Raw genomic sequence first — 18,549 nt, forward strand, 5'->3', positions numbered from 1 at the left:
GAGCCCTCCATGCATGGTGAGGAGCTTTCGCGTCTTAACGTCTGTGGTCTGTATCTCTTCCTTTGGCCACCTTATTATTCCCGCAGGGTATCTGATCACTGGCAGGGCGTAGCTGTTTATTGCCTGGGCCTTGTTCTTGCCATTGAGCTGACTTCTTCTCGTCCTGGCTTCATCTACAGCAATGCTGCTCTGCAGCAGCTGTTCTCTAAGTGTAATCTGCCTGGAGCAGACACACAGCAGAACTGAACTCACTTACAGCAGCGACGCAAGGGGCTGCTGTAAGAGAGTTCAGCAACAATAGTTAGCACCAACGGCTACTACACAAAGTCTGCTAGCTAACTTTAAGAAGTCACTGTAAGGAGAACAACAGACTGAGACTGAACAAAATGAAGTACAAAGTATTAATTTATTAAGTGCAAATGTACCTTTACATATATGCTCACATTTACAAAGAAAATTAACAAAGGGCAGCCCCACCAGGTACTCAAGGTGCTGATGAACCAGGTGTTCATCTTAGCCTGTTCTCCCCTGCAGTATAATTAATAAGAATGCATTGGAATAAACTCGAAGCAAAAGTTGCATTTAATTACTGATTTAGGATCAGTGTCTCCAAATGTAATATTGACCAATATAAGAGAGCACTCAAATAATTAGTGTTAAGGTTTGTTTTTACTAACATTAGTTAGTGATTGCAAAATAGCCAGCTGCCTTGTTAATTTATCTGGTCTATCATTTGCTATTGTATCCAACATATTGAATGGAGGATAGGCTAGTTAATGTCAAAACAAGCAGCAAAAATTCCAACAGTTCACCCCAAAAATCAAAAATACATATTTTCCTCTTACCTGTAGTGCTATTTATCCATCTACATTGTTTCGGTGTGAGTTGCCAAGGTTTGGAGATATTGGCCATAGAGATGTCTGCATTTTTAAATTTCATGGAACTATATGGCACTCCAAAAAAATACATTTGAAAAACTCAACAGCAACGTCTCTTTCCAGAAATCCTGACCCGGTTACTCAAGATAATCCACAGGTTTGTTGTGAGCAGTTTCATGTAGGAACTATTGGTAGAAAGAAAATAGTGCCTACATGAAACTGCTCACAACACATCTGCTGGCGACTGAGCAGCTCCACTGGAGCAGTTGGGGTTAAGGGCCTTGCTCAAGGGCACCTCAATGGTGGTAATGAGGGAGGGGCAAGTTACATTACATCCATACAAGAGCCGATCTATTAAGGCTTATAAAATATATTTAGCTAGTCTTTTGACAGATCTATCATATATTAACAACATAGGACCATTGAACCTTTGCCACCTTAGATGGTACCGATACGTGAAATTTCCAGGTGTGGTCCATGGACTAAGATGGACATCGCATGTAATGATATTGTAAAATTAGCTAGCTAGCTAACGTCACCTTAGCTGTCCATCACTCCTCACTTTGTTCCCTTAGCATGACTCGGGAGGGCTGCCTCCACCATATTGCTAATATCGAAGCTCTTTTTGAAAAGCTTACATCTCGCACGTTGGTCATTCTCTTGTTTGGTTTCTAACTGAAGTTTGTATCGGTCGTTAACCATGAAATATTAAATTACACTTGCCCAGCATTATTCAAACATATCAGATTCAAACTCTGTTCGAACAGATAATTTCAGCTAGCTGGCATACATGGAGGGAGTGACGGAAAATGAAGAAACGTACGTTATAGTAAACAAAACATTGTCACCCATCGACGCATATTAGAGCTACGTTACATCAACAGCTACAGAAAATAGATTTGCCGTTATGTTACATTACGTGGAAGGTTATCCACGGAAGATTACTGTAACAATACAATTCATTACACACAACACAATTCCATGAATTTTCCAAAACTTTGAAAGATTTTACTAATTCCATGACTTTTCCAGGCCTGGAAAACTAGATTTTGAAATTCCATGACTTTTCCAGGTTTTCCATGACATGGAAATCTGAGCCTTTCAATAAATAAAAGATTTAAAGAACATCTTAGTCCCAATGGCTGTCCTGTTGTTGTAGTCAGGGTTCCTTATTAAAAAAAGAAGTAATTATTTTACAACACAAATGATGCTAGAGTAACTACAGTATGATATTTCCAGTAGTCACAATATTCTACTTTCAGGCAGGCATGTCTGCATATGTACTGATCATGTTAGAATGTGTTGTTACAACTCAATAAAAAAATCTTAAGGCATGGTAATGAAAAAAAAAATCATAAGATCAAGATTTATGATTATCATAAACTGGAGAGTCCCCATTTAACTTTGGCAAAGTTCTTGTATCCTCTCTGCCAGTTTCAAGCAGTGTAGGATCCGGATTTTCTCTCTCTGGAGCTCCTCTGGACTGACTTGGCCCGCCAGCTTGGCAGAGAAGTGGATCAGGTCCTGCATGAAGAGGCCCACAGCCCCTGTGGGTGCAGGAGGGATCTGGGTCAGGGTGCAGGAGTCAAACTGAAAGTTGATTTTCTTGGCCCTAGGGAGGCCCAGTCCCCGTTCCTCAATCCACGTCAGAGGTCTAGAAGGACACAGATGTTAATTTATGTTTATACGATTCTTAAATCCTCCCTCTGTAATTTACTGGTGTCCACATCAGTGCTCTCTTTAACTGTCATGACAACCAAGGGAGGGCAGAGCCTGGGACATAGTGGCTACTGGCCTACATAAACATGTTGGTAATCTGGCCACTCCCCAATGAATGAAGATGAACTATGCTATTGAAAGACAAATGACATTTCTAGTTAAGGGTGTGGCTTAAAGTGCAACATACAAACAGTTCCAAACAGGGGTAGAGTGGGACTCAAGAGGCCAGTGTACTCCAACAGAAGTGCTTGCTGGATAGCAGCATCTCAGCCCCCCCACCCCTATCCCACCACCATGAATGTCATTCCGAAGTCTTAAAATGTGCACACTTAGCCACACAGTCAGAGGGGGCAGACATGATAACTGTTTACACAAGGGGATGTTCGGAACCGCTAAAAACACGTTTGCCTTCGGACGTGGTCAGCCCACATCGTACAAACTAGTTCTAATTCTGTGAAGGGGGGTAATGAGGAGGTGGGTTGCTGTTGGCCAACCTGTCAAGCAAACCAGGGAAATTCCCACAGGCCCCTCCCATGCACAAAGCTTTTTTAATACATTTACATTTTAGTTTTTCTTAATACTGTATATTTATTACAATCCGGTGGAGTGGAGAAATGATTGGGTGGTTATGAGGTAACCACAACCAACAAAAACACATCCAACTGTAAATACAGTCTATAACTATAGACTTTATATAAAAGATGGACGACATGTCAGCTCCCTAAAAGTGAAGCCAAAACATCTTGATCGCCCCCTGGTGGCGGGCTGCAGTACAGGTCATAAACACCCCCCCCAAAAACTAAAAACTCAAAGTATGCGTCAAATCCATTTTTCCCAAAGATGATTTCTGTGAGTTTAGGTCGTTCTTTTCACGCTGATGTATGTTCAAGTGTTAATTTTTCCGATAAGTTTGGTTCTAATTAGTTATTTGATGCTATAAAAAGGGGGTTTCAAGTCATGATTGACAGCTGAGGCTGGCTCGCGATTGAGTCGGCCGTGTGTGTGGGCGGGACCTCGATACCACAGGCCCAACCCCGACCACTACTGCGTACACTCTGGCTCCAAATGACGTCACCAGCGCAAGATGGCAGCTCCTGTATCTGGGACATTTTGGCTTCATTTTTGTGCAGTGGGAGGAAGTGGAGACGCGTCGTCCATCTTTATATACAGTCAATGTTTCTAACCAACAAATGTGGATTAGTCAGCCGCTGAAAATAGTCCCCAACAAATGCACTAGTTCCTCCTGTTTGAATAACGATTGTTAAAAATTGCAGCGCGTTTAAAAAAATGTAAGTATATATTTGTGAACTGTTTTCAGTAGGAACCAATGGACTAGGCACTGAGAGGCACAGACAGGGTAGGCAAGTCAGACAGTATTGAGGGACGGACTAACACATTGCTGGTTTTAGTCTTTTCATGGGATTTTTTGACAATATTCAGTCACTGTGGTAGACGTACATGCAGACAGATATATCCTCTCTCACCTGTTGTCAGAAGTTAGCAGCTTTGCAGTCATCTTGCTGTAGTTGTTACCAGAGTCCTCCTCTATGGTCGCTGCAGTTACTGACAGCTTACCGAACAACTCAACCAACCAGGTGAGGCGAGCAATGCCACTGAATGCTGGGAAACCAAATCCAGGCTTCAGAGCTCCACCTTCAACAAATTATAATATACACACACATTATAACTACATTTTCTTATAGACATTTAGCTTGAGTTCCAACCCTAAAGGTTGTTTGTTTTGCAGTCTCTTAGGGCAACTTTCCACATCACACTGGTGTTAGTGTGACTGTACCTAGAGAGCGTTTTCAACACTATGCCATGACATTTCATAAACTAAACACCATCAAAACTTAAGTTATATTCTAAAACTGAACAGAGAAAATACTTTGAATACTAATTTTAAAATGGAGAGGAAAGTTTTGGTTAGAAACGCAGAAGTATCAAAGTCACTACCGACACACACTCCTGTCTCTTACCAGTGAAATGAAGAGTGCCTTCCTGCAGGATTTTCCCCTCCACCTCTCTCTTCAGTTCTTTGTAGTCTTCTGTCAGCAGCTCGATGTGTTCCTCATGGAGAATCACTCCTGACACACACACACACACGTTTGGTTCACTATCCCTGTGGGGAGCAGTCATTGACATAGGGCTTTCCCTAGCCCCTCACCCTAACCTTAACCTAATAGTAACCTGAACCCTAAAACCAAGTCTTAACCCTCAAAAAGCAGTATCTACCCATGGGGACCTCAATTTTTGTCAATTCAGGTTAAAGTCCCCACTGGGATATAAGAACATGAAACACAAACTGTTAATAGGTCCTGTGTGGCTGTCCCTCCTGACCTGCACATGGAACATACATGCCAGTACTTAGACAATGAAATAAATTAGTATCACCTTTTTCCTGGGCAAAATCCCAGAGCTCCACAGCAGCCTTGTAGCTCATGGTCATGGGATACTCGACACAGACGTGCTTCCCTGCCTGCAGAAAAGTTCTGATGAAACAGCAGGAAGGAGTTTTCTTGGTCAAAACAGGAATTCTGATTATAAACTCTAAGTTGTGCATTCTGTTTCTCCATGGGATGTTTTTTTTTTTTTTTTTTTTTTTTACACTTGGGACAAAAAAAAACATCACAACATATGACATATTACCTTATAAAGTTACAAACAGTGCCTATTGACACATCCAGCAGACCAGAGGAACACTAGCATTCATTTGGTGTTGTTTCTCTGTCACCTGATGAATGTCAGTTCAATATTCTCTCTGTCAGCTCTGTGTTTGGTCTCCACCAGCTCCTGAGGGACACATCTGGCTCTTCAGCTGCTACATGCTCCGCTATGTTCAGCTGCTCTCTGACTCTGTCTGTCTGCTGTTTGCTGCTGAGCTGCTCGTGTTCAGTGGGTTTATCTGAGCTTTTTCACTGCAAACAGCTGCCTGCTGCTGGAAACCAGAGGGGGGTTTCATGAAGGTGGCTCAGAAAAGCAGGGCTTGTTGTCTTGAATTAACCTAACAAACTGAACCAGGAACAGTTCGATCTGTTTGATAAAACTGGATTGGAGCTAATGTCAGCAGACTAAGTCAAGTCTGATTTGTTTCATGACTTAGAAACACAGACCTGAGACATTAAGCACCGATCACATCAATTCACAGTGAGGAAAATATAGTAAAATATTACAGCAAAAACAAAATCACTGCAATAAACAACAAAAAAGAAGGTTTGGTAGCAAGTTGTAGGTCAGTAGCGAGCTCATACTGTCAGAAATAGAGATGAACTCAGATCAGCTGTTAGCTCTGTTAGCTCACTCTGTTGCTTCGCTCTGCTTGTAATTATGACAAATTTCTTTGTATAATATGTGCAGAAATATTGCAGATATTTTAGAATGAACTGACCTCAGATTTAAGTCAAGTTTATTTCTAGAGCACATTTAAAAAAAAACAAATGCTGAACAAAGTGCTTTACAAAGAGGTTAAATAAACATAGGAATGATCAAAAATGATACAATAATTAAATACAAAAATACAACAATTAATAAAAGCATAAAATATCTTGATAAAATCACAACGCAACACATTGGACAGGAGGCTAAAGAAAAGAGATGGGTCTTTAGACGGGTTTTAAAAAGGTATCAATTGGGAAAGATCTAATTGTTAGTGGCAAACTATTCTGCAATTTAGGCCCAACAACTGAAAGAGCTTGATCACATTTCTTTTTTTCTGGGTGCCTGGGATGGAGAGCAGCGATTGGTCATGAGATCTGAGGGGTCGGGAGGTGGAACAGGGGATGAGCAGTTCAAAGATGTAACCTGGTGCCAGTCCATGCAGTGCTTTAAAAACAAATAAAATAATCTTCAAATCAATTCTGTACTTCAGCGGTAACTAGTGAAGAGAGGCCAGTACAGGGGAGATATGTTCTCTCTTCCTGGTACCGGTGAGTCTAGCTGCTGCATTTTGAACCAGCTGCAGGCGAGATAGGGCTGACTGACTGATTCCAGTAGTCGAGGCGAGAGGAAATAAAAGCGTGAACTATAGTCTCCGAATCTTTAAAGGACAGGAATGATTTTAAATTTAAAGTGACGTAAGATGGAAGAAGCAAGTGCTAACAACTGAGCTGATGTGTTCAAATCAATCAAATTTTAAACCAGAATAAAAGATAACACCAAGACTTCTTGCTTGGGACATTCAATGACAGAGGCCGAGGGCACTGGTTGTGGTTAGAGTTGAGTGATAGGCCAAAGATTAGGACCTCAGTTTTATTCTGGTTTAACTGAAAGAAGGTTTTTGCCATTTTACATCCTCAATGCAGTTTAGAAGGGAATTAACACTGCATGGATCACATGGTTTCAGCAGGAGTTACAGCTGGGTGTTGTCAGCATAACAATGGTAATTATATTTCTGAAAATAGACCATAAAGAAGTTATATATATATATATATATATATATATATATATATATATATATATATATATATATATATATATATATATATATATATATATATATATATATATATATATAGGGCCTAATGTGGAGCCTTGTGGTACTCCACAGGAGATGGGTGCAGAGGATGAGGACACATTATCAATTCTAACAGAGGCTGATCGGTCTTGGAGGTAGGAGACAAACTGAAGGACCTGTCCCTGAATGCCAACAACATGCTTAAGGTGGTCCAAGAGGATGGAGTGATGGACTGTGTCGAAGGCAGCCGAGAGATCTAAAATAATTAAAATAGTGTAATTTCCCGAATCTAAAAAGACAAGAACAAAACATTTGTCACCCTCAGGAGAGCGGACTCTGTGCAATGGAGCGTCCTAAAACCTGACTGAAATGTGTCCACTATACTGAATTTGTTCAAGAAGGAGATGAGTTGAAACACTTTTTCAATTTGGAATAAAAAGAGAGCTTTGAGATTGGTCTTTAATTGTTAGGAACGGATGGATCTAAGTTAGGTTTTTTGAGCAGAGGATGAATGACAGCTAGTTTAAAGCAAGCTGGGACATAGCCACTGACCAGAGAGCTATTAATTATTGATAAAATACTAGGCTCAACAGTGTCCAGCAATTCCTTAACTAAGCATGAGGGAAGAATGTCTAAAGGACATGTGCTATGGTTCATATGTGAGATAATGTGTGTCAAAGAGGAAAGAGAAATCATTTCAAAGTTGGTAAGAACTGAGGGACATGAGCTGAACTCTGACAGATCATAGCAGGGCGGTGAGAGCTGAGATCGTACAGTGTCGCCTCTCTCTTCAGTTCTTTGTGGTAATCATATTATTTCCAATAAAGAATCTTAGGAAATATTCAAAGGTATCTGGTGTTGCTTGATGACATTTTGTGACTGCAGGGTTTTATTGTATTAAATAAAACTTTGGGTCTATGGGCATGTTTGAAGATGACATCAGAAAAATATTTGGTTCTCTCTGCTTTGACACACTGTTGGTATTTAGCCAGACAGTATCTCAGATGACAGAAGACACTCACTTGTGTTCACAGTGCAAAAGTAAAGAGGAAGATTCAGGGGGAAACTTTGAAACACTGCGTTTCATCTTTGTTTCAGAGTGATTGTAACACTGGTTCAGCCTGACATGAAGCTAAGCCTGAAAACTAACCTGACCTGGATCAGGCTAGTCTGGTTTCCATGGTAACATTCCATGGTCAGACTTATCTGAACCTCCTTTATGAAAAAGTTTCCTGAAAATAAGACTGACTTGCAGAATGAAAATGAGCTTGATTTAACTGGTAATCATGCTTTATGAAACACGTCAAATACGTCTTCTCTGCATCACGACTATTTCGATCACATTACCGGTTCAAGCTACTGTTGAATGAAAGTTGTTTATCACAAATGTAAATCAACATCACCTCTTTCATTCAATGTAATAGTATTATTTTAAGGCAAATTAAAGAAAGGGGGGGGGGGGAGAGACGGTAAAGGCTATTATTTGTGGTTCACATTTGATTTAAAGAAGAATAAACAAGGGCTGGACAATGTTAGCAGCTACCGTCAGTATACTTTACTAGGAACCAGAAGAGGAGGCTGCTGAGCTGAGGAGGCGACTGCAAGTGAGAAGAGCCAGGACGAGGAGGAGAGGGAGGATGGAACAGCGTTGTGCTATCTTAGCGTTTGTCTCTGGCTATGTACGTTATCTTATAAAGTTCACCTAAACAGCGATTAACTAAACAGAATAAATCAGAATCAGCTTTATTGCCAAGTAGGTTTATACATACAAGGAATTTGCTTTGGTATTTTGGTGCAAAACAATAATTATGAAAGTCAGTGTCAGTGGGGGTCCTGGGCCTTGAAAGAAACTGTTTTTGTGGTGTGAGGTTTTGGTCCTGATGAACCGCAGGGGAGTGTCTGCAACAGTTTGTGTCTGGGGTGGGAGGGGTCAGCCACAATCTTTCCTGGAGGCGTACAGGTCCTGGAGGGAAGGTAGACTGCAGCCAATCACCTTCTCTGCGGAGCGAATGATACGCTGCAGTCTGCCCTTGTCCTTCGTAGTGGCAGCAGCGTACCAGGTGGTGATGGAGGAGGTGAGGATGGACTCAGTGATGGCGGTGGAGAAGTGCACCGTCATTGTCTTTGGCAGGTTGAATTTCTTCAGCTGCCACAAATACGATACAGTACAGAAATGTTGCCCTAGTCGTCTGCTGCGTTGGCTGTAGTGGTCTGTGTGACAGTGGGGCGAGACGGGTCTGAGTGTGACTGGCCGGCTGGCCTACTAGCTACCCCCACAGGCGCTTTTGGGGCTTCTCGACTCTAAAAACGCTGGAGCACACTTTTGATTCGCCATCAATTTTATTAAAATTGCCAATATTCAAAATCCACACAGTTGATTTCTCACCTTAAAAATTATTTAAAAAAGTGATTTTAGTGATGAAATAGCATACGAAAATTATAAAACAAACTACAGTGTGGCGCTAGACCCGTCTGCCTCGCAGGCCACCATTGGACAGTCTGAAGAGACGCAATGCATTTTGAAGCGGTTGAGTATGTGCAGTAAGCTCACGACGCATACTGAGAAATTTGCTAATCTAGTATACATCTGGGCATTTGTCGCTTGTACATAAAGTCCACATATTATGCAGTTGGAACACACTACATACTCAATTTCACGTCATACTTTCGATTCACAACACAGCCCGTCTCTGTTCAAAAACGGTCTCTCAGAGTTTAATGTCCTCCTTGATCTTTCTCCAGTCGTCCACTGACTCCTGGTTGATGACCTTCGTCTGGTTCAACTCTGGAGAACTCTGACATGTGAAATTGCACTGTTGACCTATAATAATTCATCTTGACAGTTCTGATGACTGAGGGAACAGAGAGCCTCATCTGAATCTGAAATGGAGCAAGCTATCATAGCTTATTATACTTTGTTGCACCATCTATTTTTATTTAACCGTCCTCTATGTGAGTATAAACTACTCCAAAAAAAGAGGCATGGATTTAAACAGTTATGAGACAGGAGTCAATGGTGCAAATACATGGCTTGAATACATTTTGTGAAATCGTTATCTGTTACCGACTGAGTTAACAAGCTTGTTAACTCGGTGTAGTCCCTCATTCGTCCAGGAGCGTTCCATCGTAGAAAAGGTTTTAGTCGTAGTCGTCTGGACACTGTTTTCAGAATCAAGACGTTTCGGCTCCCATCCGGAAGTCATTCTCAATATTGCTTACAATAAGCTTGTTAACTGACAGAGCTATTGTGACTGAGTCGTGCCAGCATGTTTTCAGCTGGCTTGCGTGTTAGCACGCCAGAGACCGTAGTTCACCATTTAGCTAAGTTACTACGTCACCAAGCCTCTAGCACGACCTATTTCTCTGGAATGTGGATGAACTTTGTGTCTGTGTGTGCGCGTGTGTTATTGCAGTGTTTAGATCCCGTTGAGCTCTCCAGCCACACTGGGTATGGCGTTTTTATTACATCTGCTTTGCTGCTCGGTCTGTTTTACCGTCTTCCTGCTGTTTTGACAGAGGTCCAGTTTGATTAGTGATAAGCTTTCTAAGCTTTCATGGGATGTTTGCTCCCCACCAGTCAGCAGAAGAAGAAGCCTCTTTATAAGTGGGGAAATATCTTCAAAGCAAATTCACTTGCCTTTGATTTTAGCACTATTATGACCTGAATAACTTTTCTTAGACACAATGTAGTATGTTTAATTTATTTATTATATTAATTTAATAAAAAGGTACGTATAATGAAGTACAAAAGGGTGACAAAATAAAGGATAAACCTGAGGCAAGTGCTCTCTCTCCAGGATAAGCATACTTCCATCCACAGGGCATAAGGGCTCACTGAATGGTTTGAATATGAAAAATGATGTAAATCACCTAACTGAAGACCGATGAGAGATTTTGGGACAGCACTCTCCACCACCATCATCAAAACACAAAATGAGGGAATATCTTTTGGAAGAATGCTGTTCATCTCTCCTGTAGAGTTCCACACACATTGAGAATCTATGACAAGGAGCACCGAAGCTGTTCTGAAGACTTGAGGTGACGTAACCCTGATCCAGGACTGTCATGCTACCTATCATGGCCTTGGATAACCAATTCCTGTGGCTCGGACATTTCAGTCACTGAGCAGTTTATACAATTTGTTACAGGAAGACAATATGAAAATACAAATTCACCTGATAGTAGGTTATCTTCTTAACAACATATTGTGGGATAATGTGGGAAAACACGATGTCAAGCAGGTGCAAAGTAACAACAAAACATGATTTGACCAACAAATGCTTCTATTTAAGTCAATTCAAACCATGTAAAATCAAAGATTTCTTCCTCACTTACCAACTGGAGTGCTGCCCAGCAGCAGTGAGCTCGGTACTGCCACTGATGGCCAGAAGATGACCTATGCCTTCTTCATATATCTTCGGGCTACCAGTGGCCGCTCAGTGACTGAAATGAGCCATGAGAGATGGACCTGTGGCCTAACACCTTTCCAATACACTCTGTTTTCCTTTTATTTTGTGTTCATCCATTGATTAATTCACTGTACAGACTATTTCAATGCAACACAGATCGAGTGCACAGATTATTTGCAGATGTTTGTCTCACACATTACCTGATGTTGTCCTCATGCAACACATTCTCAGTGCAGATGAATGCCACATGAATGTCTTCTCTGCTCACGGCCTCTTCTACAGAGATCTGACTCACTTCCAGAGTGTCCAGGCTTCTCCTGTTGGAAAAAACAACTGTCAGTAAGATACTGATGAGAAAGCTGCTTCGATCAAAGAAATTTTCACCTTCTAAGATGATATAGTGGAATATATCTGACAGTATTTTTAATTGTGACTATGCATTTTGAAACTTTATGTGGTGAAATTTCTATATTTTGAAAAAGCCATTTGCATGCCTGGAGGTTTGATGTTGCACTGAAAACAAATGACACTCAAGCTAAAAAGCCATGTGGTGTTTGTCCATTTGTACTGTACAGTATTAATAACAATAGCGTGTCTGGGTTAATGCAAAATACAGTGGTGTGAAAAAGTGTTTGCCCCCCTTCCTGATTTGTCACACTTAAATGTTTCAGATCAAACAAATTTAAATATTAGTCAAAGATAACGCAAGTAAACACAAAATGCAGTTTTTAAATGAAGGTTGTTATTATTAAGGGAAAACAAAATCCAAACCTACATGGCCCTGTGTGAAAAAGTGATTACCCCCTAAACCTAATAACTGGTTGGGCCACCCTTAGCAGCAACAACTGAAATCAAGCGTTTGCAATAACTTGCAATGAGTCTTTTACAGCGCTGTGGAGGAATTTTGGCCCACTCATCTTTGCAGAATTGTTCTAATTCAGCATTGAAGGGTTTTCAAGCATGAACTGCCTTTTTAAGTTCATGGCACAGCATCTCAATAGGATTCAGGTCAGGACTTTGACTAGGCCGCTCCAAAGTCTTCATTTTGTTCTTCTTCAGCCATTCAGAGGTGGACTTGCTGGTGTGTTTTGGATCATTGTCCTGCTGCAGAACCCAAGTTCGCTTCAGCTTGAGGTCACAAACAGATGGCGGGATATTCTCCTTCAGGTGCTTTGGTAGACAGCAGAATTCATGGTTCCATTTATCACAGCAAGTCTTCCAGGTCCTACAAAACAGCCCCAGACCATCACAGTACCACCACCATATTTTACTGTTGGTATGATGTTCTTTTTCTGAAATGCGGTGTTACTTTTACGGCAGATGTAATGGGGGACACACCTTCCAAAAAGTTCAACTTTTGTCTCGTCAGTCCACAGAGTATTTTCCCAAAAGTCTTGGAGATCATCAAGATGTTTTCTGGCAAAAATGAGACTAGCCATAATGTTCTTTTTGCTCAGCAGTGGTTTTCGTCTTGGAACTCTGCCATGCAGGCCATTTTTGCCCAGTCTCTTTCTTATGGTGGAGTCATGAACACAGACCTTAACTGAGGCAAGTGAGGCCTGCAGTTCTTTGGATGTTGCTGTGGGGTCTTTTGTGACCTCTTGGATAAGTCATTGCTGCGCTCTTGGGGTAATTTTGGTCGGCCGGCCACTCCTGGGAAGGTTCACCATTGTTCCATGTTTTCGCCATTTGTGGATAATGGCTCTCACTGTGGTTCGCTGGAGTCCCAAAGCTTTAGAAATGGCTTTATAACCTTTTCCAGACAGATGGATCTCAATTACTTTCTTTCTCATTTGTTCCTGAATTTCTTTGGATCTCGGCATGAGTCTATTCTTCAGCATCTCAGCAGAAAGCATAACGCTACAGTCTCTGCATCCAGTCCACAGAGCGGACCCGACCCAAGGTAGATGAAGGCTAGTAAAGAATGTAGGCTACATTAATTATGGTTATATGTAATGGCAAGTTAACAATGTAAATAAACATGGTGGCTAGTTAAGATGTCCTTAAGTTAGCTAGGTTTTGTTCAAGATATTAACCACAGAAAATAAAGTCAATTTGTGAAAGCCTGAGCTTCATATTTTAAATTTATTTATTTATTAATTTTATTTTTATTTATAATTATTTTTTTTATTTATTTTTTTTTTAAATAGTCACAGTTCCTGTCCACTCGTTTTTGCCTCCTACCAATGCCACAAAGAAGAAAGTAAAGGCTTACGTTACGCCTGAGCTGTAGTTAGGTTGAAACTTGTAGTTCTGAAACTTAAGTATAAAAATCTTTTTTAAAGCAACGCTGTTTGTTTTTGCATTGCAGATTTTTTTCTCTTTATAACCCAGTATGTAATATGGCACTTAAACACACTAAATGGGTTTAGTTTTGACAGATAATATTATTGTAAGCAATTTAAGCAATAAAAAAAATTCTAAAACGGAAACAAGTTAGTTGTTCATTTAAAGAGACCTGTCTTATTTTCTCTTTTGCATATTTACTATGCTCTTAAATAAAGCAAAAGTATTTCTTATCCGATTACTCGATGGAATAATCAGTAGAATACTAGGTTACTAAAATCATCAATAGCTGCAGCCCTAGTGTACCCACTTACTTATTTAATCCTTTTCATCCCGGGTGCGACATAAGGCCGCAACAACCACATCCATTGATGGCTGATACTTGTGCCCACACCACCACTCATTAGACTAGTCAGTGAGAAGAATGACAAAGAAGTGCAATTTCACCAACTGTGTCACATCAGCGAGGTTCTCCAACAGCACCAGAACAGCTGTCATCACACACGGCTATGGCTATTTATAGTGCCTGTACCACTAATTCATCACATGTAAACCATCATTGCGGTATTGCATAATATCTCAGTCATCATTATTAAACCTCAGAAGGATGATCAATGATTAATTTATAGAGCTCATATTATCACAAAGTGCTTCACAATTCAGGATAAAATCCAAAAGATTATTGACACGTAAATAATGGCTTGAATGTAAATAAGAAGAATGATTAAATTCATCACTCAAATAATTTTAAATTAAGTTTCTGAATTTGCCTTTGACACATTTCACGTCCACCTTATCATTTCTGCAGCTATCTCTTGAAAACCATGTGCAGGGTGGAAAATGAACTTTTTAAAATGAACATCTACCGGCCACTGACAGATAAATGTTCAAATTCACCAGCCTCTCAAAAGTAAATCATTATTTTTTGTCTGAAATCTACCAGCCACTTTCATATTTTTGGCTGGTGCTAATTTCCCACCCTGACCGTGTGTACACCTAGTTTGAAGTATGCATGAGTTACGCACATTCTTTTTTTATAAATACCAGTTTATGCGTGGGAAGTGCTGTATGCAAGGTTTTTGTTCGTTCACACATCAGCCCCTGGACTGGACTGTAACTGCAGCCTTCACGTTTTAATGCCTTTGTTCATCATCTCTAATATAGAAAACATCATATTTGCACACAGTTAAAGAAATAAAAAGTGCGTCCTGGTCATAGTTCAGTTATAAACTTCTCTCTCCTGATTGGCTGATGACAGCGCTGTCTGCCCTTGGAAGAGTCAGTCACACTGGACGGCAGCAGAGGAGGTTGTACCAGCGTCTGGTTCAAAAGTAGTTTAGCCAACTTCACTGACAGTCAGCACCGGAGCTCAGAGCTTCGGAGCAGCCAACAGAAAGGAGCCTCGCTGCCCTGTTTCCATCACCCCTCTCTGTTTCCACCAAGTTAGCTATGTGGTTAGGTAACTTTGAGACAAACCTCGGTTTGGAAAAGTTAACAGCCTGCCATGCATCCTGTGTCGCTCTGTGTACAATGTAAAAGTGCAGACTGACAAAATGCGAGTCGACTCAGGGGCCTCTCCACCATGACTGAATCATTGACTATAGTAAATCCTCCCTTTACAAAGATTCTGATGTTCAGTTTGTGTTGAAACTGTCTCAGAGAGAAGCTGATTGAGCTTTGTGGTGATTTTGGAGGCTGTAGTTTGTGCTGCTGCTGAACCGTTGGAACTGGTCACACAAAAACAAATAAACAAGTATTCCTGTTCCAATGTGGATGTCAATGTTTTAGAAAAGGATCTCATGTATCTGTTGGCAGATACATTCTTATCACATGCTTATATTTAGGGACACACTTTTGATTGATTTATGGGCACACACTCAAATGCAAACACACGACAGGTACAGAGTGCACACAGAAGGACTTTGTGCCTTCCTCACTTGCTGCTTCAGGCCATGTGCTAGATCACCTATGCCTCGGGCAATTATTGCTTGTGTTTATGTGTGCATGCTGGGCAGCATGTGTGTGTTACCTGGATATGAATCCTCTGACAGTGAGTTTCTCTGCAGGACTGCCAGGCAGTGGAGCTAACATGTCTCTAATCCTCACCCAACCTGCTGTGCCAATGCCAACCACCACCGCTCCAAACATACTGACGGAGAAACAAAGAGGAGAGGTTAGAGTAGTTCAGTGAGTGGAGTCACACTGGGTGTCCAGGATATCAACAATATAATTCTGGACAGCTGAGTGAACCCTTTCATCTGTCCAAAACAGGGCCATAGCAAGATTATTTATTTATTTATTTATGTCTGACTCATTCAACTGCTCCATTTTGGATTTTTTTTACTCTATAATATTACAAAACAGTTGTAATGCGTGCGCCGATGCATCAGTGCAGCTTCACTTACCGATGGTAAATCGATCCCTAGTATGGGCACTAGGCTATTTTTTGTAACACAAAAGCAGTAATTCATCTCATGAGTTCTCCATGTGGTGAAGCATATGTGGGTAAAACTAGCAGGGGACTGAAAACACGTATAGCAGAGCATCTTAGTAACATCAGATGTAAAGATGAATTCCCCCTTAGCTGCCCATTTCTTAGAAAAGAATCATCCTATTTCATCTGTATGCTACATCGGCACTGAAAAGGTGGTAATTTAGATAACCTGCGATTTACATGGCAATCCTACTGGATCTACCAGGTAAAACCATTCTTCTTCATTCTTCTTGGCCATAAAGTGTGGCATTGTAGACACTTCAGACTCTCTTGATAACACAAGGTAATGAGTCCAAAAAGTATCGGTATCAACCTTCAATTAAAAAACCATTATGTTTAACTTCAAATCGTGAAGTGTAACGTGCACTTCAGGCAAAGCCTCCCAGGGCCGACGGCTCCACAGCTAGGAGGGACCGAGTAATGTCAGGCAGCTGCAACACAGAGTGGGAGGCAGTGGGTGAGCTGGACCCTGCTTCATACTTTATGTTTTAATAAGAGTCCGAGTGAAAAACGGCCATTTACAAGCACCTCAGAGCTTGGCTGCTGAGTTAAGTAAGTTAACCCATTAAGTAAATCTATGATGATAATAATTTGTGGTACCGAAGTGTAGACATTTAAGTGAAAACCAGAGCACAGCTCATTTTAACTCGCGTCTAACTGAATATGAAAGCCAAAAGTGACACCGTCGTCGCCAAACAGTCCGGCTCCGCAGCGCAGGTACGGACGCCATTTGTTCTTCGACATTCAGCAGAAAATAGAGGACGTATTGCTGCTCCCTTACCTGGTTTTATTCAGCTCTTCCGTGACCCACACGAAGAAATCTAGCTATCACAGGTGTGCTTACGTATTAGTTACCTTGCGAGAAATGACGTTACACGAAGCTAGCGCTCGGCTAACCGCCAGCCTGTGAGTACGGAGCGCGGAAGGGCTCACACCGTCCGGTGCGCCGGGCATTACACAAGGCGCGCTCGCTATGCTGCAGCGGTAACACGGGCCTGCTGGTGGGAGAGGGGCGGAGTTGTCTTTATAGGGCCCTCTTCACTAATCACTCAATATTATGATCAATAATTTATAGGCTCAGTAATGGGCATTACCAAAAGAATGCAATAATCCTGTAATACCAAATCCTGTACTACACTTACAAATCATATAAAGTGTAAAATGCATGTATATGATTACTATAGCCATAACTATGTACATCTTGCATGATTACACATACAAGATGAGTCTGTTTCTGCATGTGTCTTGTTACACATATGAAAGTTTTGTCATTCAAGCTGTTCACAAAACATTTAATGAATTAATCACTGTTACCAGAAACATGTTAAGAAAAACACATACAGTCAACACATGCTGGTGTTTGGAATTTTGTTCATCTTGTACTGTATACCAAAGGGGCCAAATTTGTTTAAAAACTATAAATTGTGTAGAACATTTCCTTTGTATTGGAAATGCTGTAAAAAGCCTCTGTGCCTGATGAAGAGCCAGCCGGCGCTCCAAACATCGCACTCTTAGTTAAATGAACGAAAGAACATCTGTTTTTGAAAGGGAGCAGCACCTGGACAAAAAGATGTGTGTGTGTGTGTGTGTGTGTGTGTGTGTGTGTGTGTGTGTTTTCCACACTAAGTGCTGTAAAAACTGACATTAAATCCTGTTTGTACAATAAAACTGGTTGGATGCTCTGATAGAAAATGCTTATGTCTTCACAATAAGTAACTGTGGCATGTCTTCAGTTGATCGATTTGATAGAAGGCTTTCATAACTACAGACATCCAGCAGGAGCCTCTCTCACCAAAGGTACCATCCATCAATGGACATCGTTCCTCAGAACTTTTCAAATAACTGCAATGTTACCTGTTTGTAATCTACAAAAAAATGTTCTTTTACCCAATAGCCCCTTCAGGGAGGGAAAATGCTTTTAATTGCCCCACTGAAATCAGCCTTTACTAGAAGACTACAGCACAGTATGTTCAGAATATTTGTGCTGAGGATAGATAGTTTTAATCTACATGCCCAAACTCTTCAGAGCTGAAGTATTTGAAGACAGTCTGGCATCAGTACTGCAGTCTAACTGTGTTTGTAGGATTTGTGTCAGTAACAGCCCAGCCGCCAGAATTCAAAGTAGCCATTTTATGTTTCTGCAAACCAGATACATTGAATGTCTACGTTTTAATGCGTATAATACGTGTCATATCAGCATTTCTACAATACCTATCATATGGAAAGTGATGTAGTTCAGACATTATGTCGGGCAGACTTCCACATGTGGAGGTGGAGGTGGAGGTGATCAGTAGACCTGTGTTCGAGACC

General features: G+C 41.0%; 1 protein-coding gene across 2 annotated transcripts; it reads right to left on the bottom strand.

Moving 5' to 3' along the window:
* Positions 1–387: 387 nt before the first annotated feature.
* blvra (biliverdin reductase A) lies at positions 388–17,248 on the bottom strand. 2 transcript variants are annotated; one of them, XM_044218711.1, is made up of 7 exons: positions 17,095–17,248; positions 15,775–15,894; positions 11,660–11,776; positions 4,992–5,089; positions 4,577–4,684; positions 4,082–4,250; positions 388–2,532 (listed from the first exon to the last, which is right to left on the bottom strand). In XM_044218711.1, exons 2-7 carry the CDS (start codon positions 15,891–15,893, stop codon positions 2,277–2,279), a joined length of 867 nt encoding a protein of 288 aa, XP_044074646.1. In that variant the 5' UTR covers position 15,894; positions 17,095–17,248; the 3' UTR covers positions 388–2,276. The 2 variants fall into 2 exon arrangements, with proteins under 2 accessions (XP_044074646.1, XP_044074645.1); XM_044218710.1 differs by having other exon boundaries at positions 17,021–17,221.
* Between the last annotated feature and the right edge of the window lie 1,301 nt (positions 17,249–18,549).

The sequence above is a fragment of the Siniperca chuatsi genome, linkage group LG13, assembly GCF_020085105.1.
Source record: "Siniperca chuatsi isolate FFG_IHB_CAS linkage group LG13, ASM2008510v1, whole genome shotgun sequence".
Lineage (NCBI taxonomy): Eukaryota > Metazoa > Chordata > Actinopteri > Centrarchiformes > Sinipercidae > Siniperca > Siniperca chuatsi.